The 3,062-nt window shown below is 61.3% G+C and overlaps 1 protein-coding gene across 1 annotated transcript in view; it reads left to right on the forward strand.

Annotated features, from left to right (window-relative positions):
* Positions 1-3,062, forward strand: part of B4GALNT4 (beta-1,4-N-acetyl-galactosaminyltransferase 4) — a gene marked incomplete at both ends in the record, with an annotated part of 12,792 nt that overhangs the window by 3,323 nt on the left and 6,407 nt on the right. The window contains 5 exons of the mRNA XM_013008451.2: positions 1,872-1,975; positions 2,465-2,545; positions 2,641-2,736; positions 2,825-2,915; positions 2,993-3,060. Of these exons, the coding sequence (XP_012863905.2) occupies positions 1,872-1,975; positions 2,465-2,545; positions 2,641-2,736; positions 2,825-2,915; positions 2,993-3,060 (440 nt within the window). The remainder of the gene's footprint in view (positions 1-1,871; positions 1,976-2,464; positions 2,546-2,640; positions 2,737-2,824; positions 2,916-2,992; positions 3,061-3,062) is intronic.

Here is a 3,062-nt window from a genome sequence, read left to right on the forward strand (position 1 = left end):
TAGGGGAGCTGACCTGCGCAGCTAGGGACATTGCCTGGAGGCCCCCGAGGTGAACCTGTGATGTGACTTAAGGCCTGTATGTTGGGGGGCTGCGTGGCTATGGGGGCCCCCCACCTGGGCTGCTGAACGAGCTCTCCCTGGCAGCCGCGCCCCCCTGCTCAATTGGGACTGGGCGAGGGGTGGGGGTTGGGGACAAAGCGGATGCACTAACGAGTGAGGTTCTGAGGCGGGATCCGGTCCCTCTTGCTCAGGGGGTCAAGGAGGTGGAGCTTCCAAACAGGACCACAGGATGGGAGGGGTGGAGGCAGAGGGCCCTCAACTTGGGGAGGGGGAGAGAAGGAGCTCAGTGCAGGAGCAGAACCCCTCCCCCAGGACAGGACAGCCCCCCCTGTTCCCACACTGTCCTGCCCCCAGACAGCTTCCAGACTGAGAACATTTGAGGCCCTCCCCTCGAGGGAACAAAGTCCCATCCTGCCCGCACTTGCCCACCCTTCACCTGGCGTCATGGAGCCCCCAGGCCTTGCACGTTCAACTGCCACCATCTTGAGGACCCTGGTACCACTGGGTCCCTAAAACATACACATACTGGCGAGCGCACAGTCAGCTCCTTAGCTGACCCACTAGCACAGAACAGGTCCAGTGCTGACTCTCCCAGTAGCAGTCCCCACTCCCGAGTCTCCTATGCCCCCTGGGGCCATCTGGGAAGCTGGTCAGCTGCCCTTGGTCTCTGGTGTGGGCAGGAGTCCAGGGAGATGCAGAGTCTGGGCAGCTGCTTGGGGCACTGGCCCAGCAGCTACCCAGAGCCCTGAATCTGGGCTGAAACCCCACCCATGGGTCACCTGACTCCTGGTCCTGAGTCTTTGTCCCAGGGCCACCAGGAGGGGTCATACAAATGGATCCTGAGGGTTGGCTTCCTCCTGGGTGACCCAGGTCCTGGGTTTGGGCATCTAGCTGCAGAGGCTGCCGACCCCACTGAAGGCCTGGGCTTCACTCCACTGGCTGTGACTTGTAGTTGGTAACCTCTTAGGGGCTCCCCGAAGATGGGGTCTGCCTGAGCGGAGACGCTAGTACAGAGTGTGCACAGCTGCATGAAGGTAGACTTGGCCTGGTTGGAAGGGCAGGCCTTCTCTGGGTGAGGGGACCAGGAGGAGACACAGAGAGGATAGGTGAACTTCCCCTTCAGGGGCTCAGAGGTGGAGTGTGGAAGCACCCGGAGATGGGTGGTGGTGGTCCACAGTTCTCGCGAAGAGTTGGGGTGCAGTGGTGGTCTGCCCCTGACTGAGGTGATGTCTGCAGGCAGACCTAGGATGCTCTCCCTGGTCCCCTCCCATAGGACAATCTCCCTATGGAATCATCTTGGCCAGGGCCCTCCACCAGCAGGGACACCCCCTTCTATCCAGGCTGCTGGCTAGGATTGCTTTGCCCTAAGGACAGCAAGGCCAGGGATGGCCCTCACCATATTCTGTAGCCGTCAGAGGCCAGGGAAGAATAGGGGTCCTATTATTCGACCACCTGGCCTCACCCTGGGTTCTCACTTCTGGTAAGGGAGGCATCACAGGCCTTGCCTACTACAGAAGGGAGGTCCTACAAGGGGGTTGTCTCACCAGAGAAACCACATTTTGGGGGGGTGCACTCACCCACATAGTGCACATATAACTTCCAGCACCAGCCATTGAGACTGCCCCACCCAGTGATATGACAGAGCAGAGGGCACTTGCCCAACTGGGGCCGGGGGTGGGAGGGTGGGAGGGTGGGGGTGGGCTTCAGTGGGAGACTCCTTCGCATGGGATCAGGGTCCCTGGAACCCCTTTTGCACAGCAGCAGGGGTTCTGGAGAGAGCCATGATCTCACACAGCCCCATGCTACCGCAGACAGTGAGAAGCTGGCCGGTGTGACTGAGAGCCGAGGCGTCCGAGCCGCGCTGTCCACACAGAGGGCCGAGGATTCCAGTGAGAGCCGGGAGGAGGAGCAGGCGGTGAGCAGCTGGCTTGGGTGCTGTGGACAGTAGGCAAGGGGCACGTCCCCACAGCCAGGCCACATTTCGTCTGTGTAGACTCCTACTCCTGCGTGTACGGGACACAGAGACGCTTGCAACCTGGCCGCCTAAGTGTGGGTGAACCGAGGTGTCGGGGAAGGCTACACTGGGTCCTGGTGTCTGCCTGGGGGACAGGTGCCTCGGAGGCAGGGCGAGGCTCCCAGGAGTGCAGGCTTTGGGCGTGTGGACATGTGAGCACACCTGGGGTTTCAGTGGAAAGGGTGTTTGTAAAGTGCAGCTCAGTGTGTCCGGGTGTAAAGCAAGTGTGGGTGCTTCTCTGTCCAGGTGTGTATACAAGGGCACCTGCCTGTGTGCTGTGGCCTGTGTCTCTGGATGGGTGTGAGTGTGCACGTGTGTACCCGCAGTGCTGGTAAGGGTGACATCCCCTGGCTCTCTCAGCTCCAACCCTGGTGCCCTTTCTTCCTGTAGGTGGAGGGTCAGGACCCAAACCTGCACTTTCCTGGGGGGCCACTGAACTTGACTCTTCATAATCCCCCATGGCGGGAGGAGGTGAGACTACCTGGGGCGATGGCGAGAGGGGGCAGCAGGGGTGGGGGTGGGGGCTGCAGCTGAAGCTAAGGCACGCCTCCCCACCCCACCCCCAGTACAAGGGCCAGGTGAACCTGCACGTGTTCGAGGACTGGTGTGGGGGTGCTGTGGGTCACCTGAGGAGGAATCTACACTTCCCGCTTTTCCCCCACGTGAGTGCGAGGGAGGGACGCGTGGCCGGTGGGTAGGACTGTGAAGGGGCTCTGGTGTCAGAGGGCACTGACCACCCCCTCTCCGCAGACTCGTACCACCGTAAAGAAGTTGGCTGTGTCTCCCAAGTGGAAAAATTATGGACTTCGGATTTTCGGCTTCATCCACCCGGCCAGAGATGGTGCGGGGGTGGGCATGCCCAGGTGGGGGTCTGAGAGGCTGAGGCCGCGTGCCCTGATCCTCTGTCCTGTGGCCTAGGAGACATCCAGTTTTCGGTGGCCTCAGACGACAACTCGGAGTTCTGGCTGAGCCCGGACGAGAGCCCCGC

This window comes from Echinops telfairi, unplaced genomic scaffold (assembly GCF_000313985.2).
Source record: "Echinops telfairi isolate 266 unplaced genomic scaffold, ASM31398v2 ScPeMD7_37;HRSCAF=141, whole genome shotgun sequence".
Classification (NCBI taxonomy): Eukaryota; Metazoa; Chordata; class Mammalia; order Afrosoricida; family Tenrecidae; genus Echinops; species Echinops telfairi.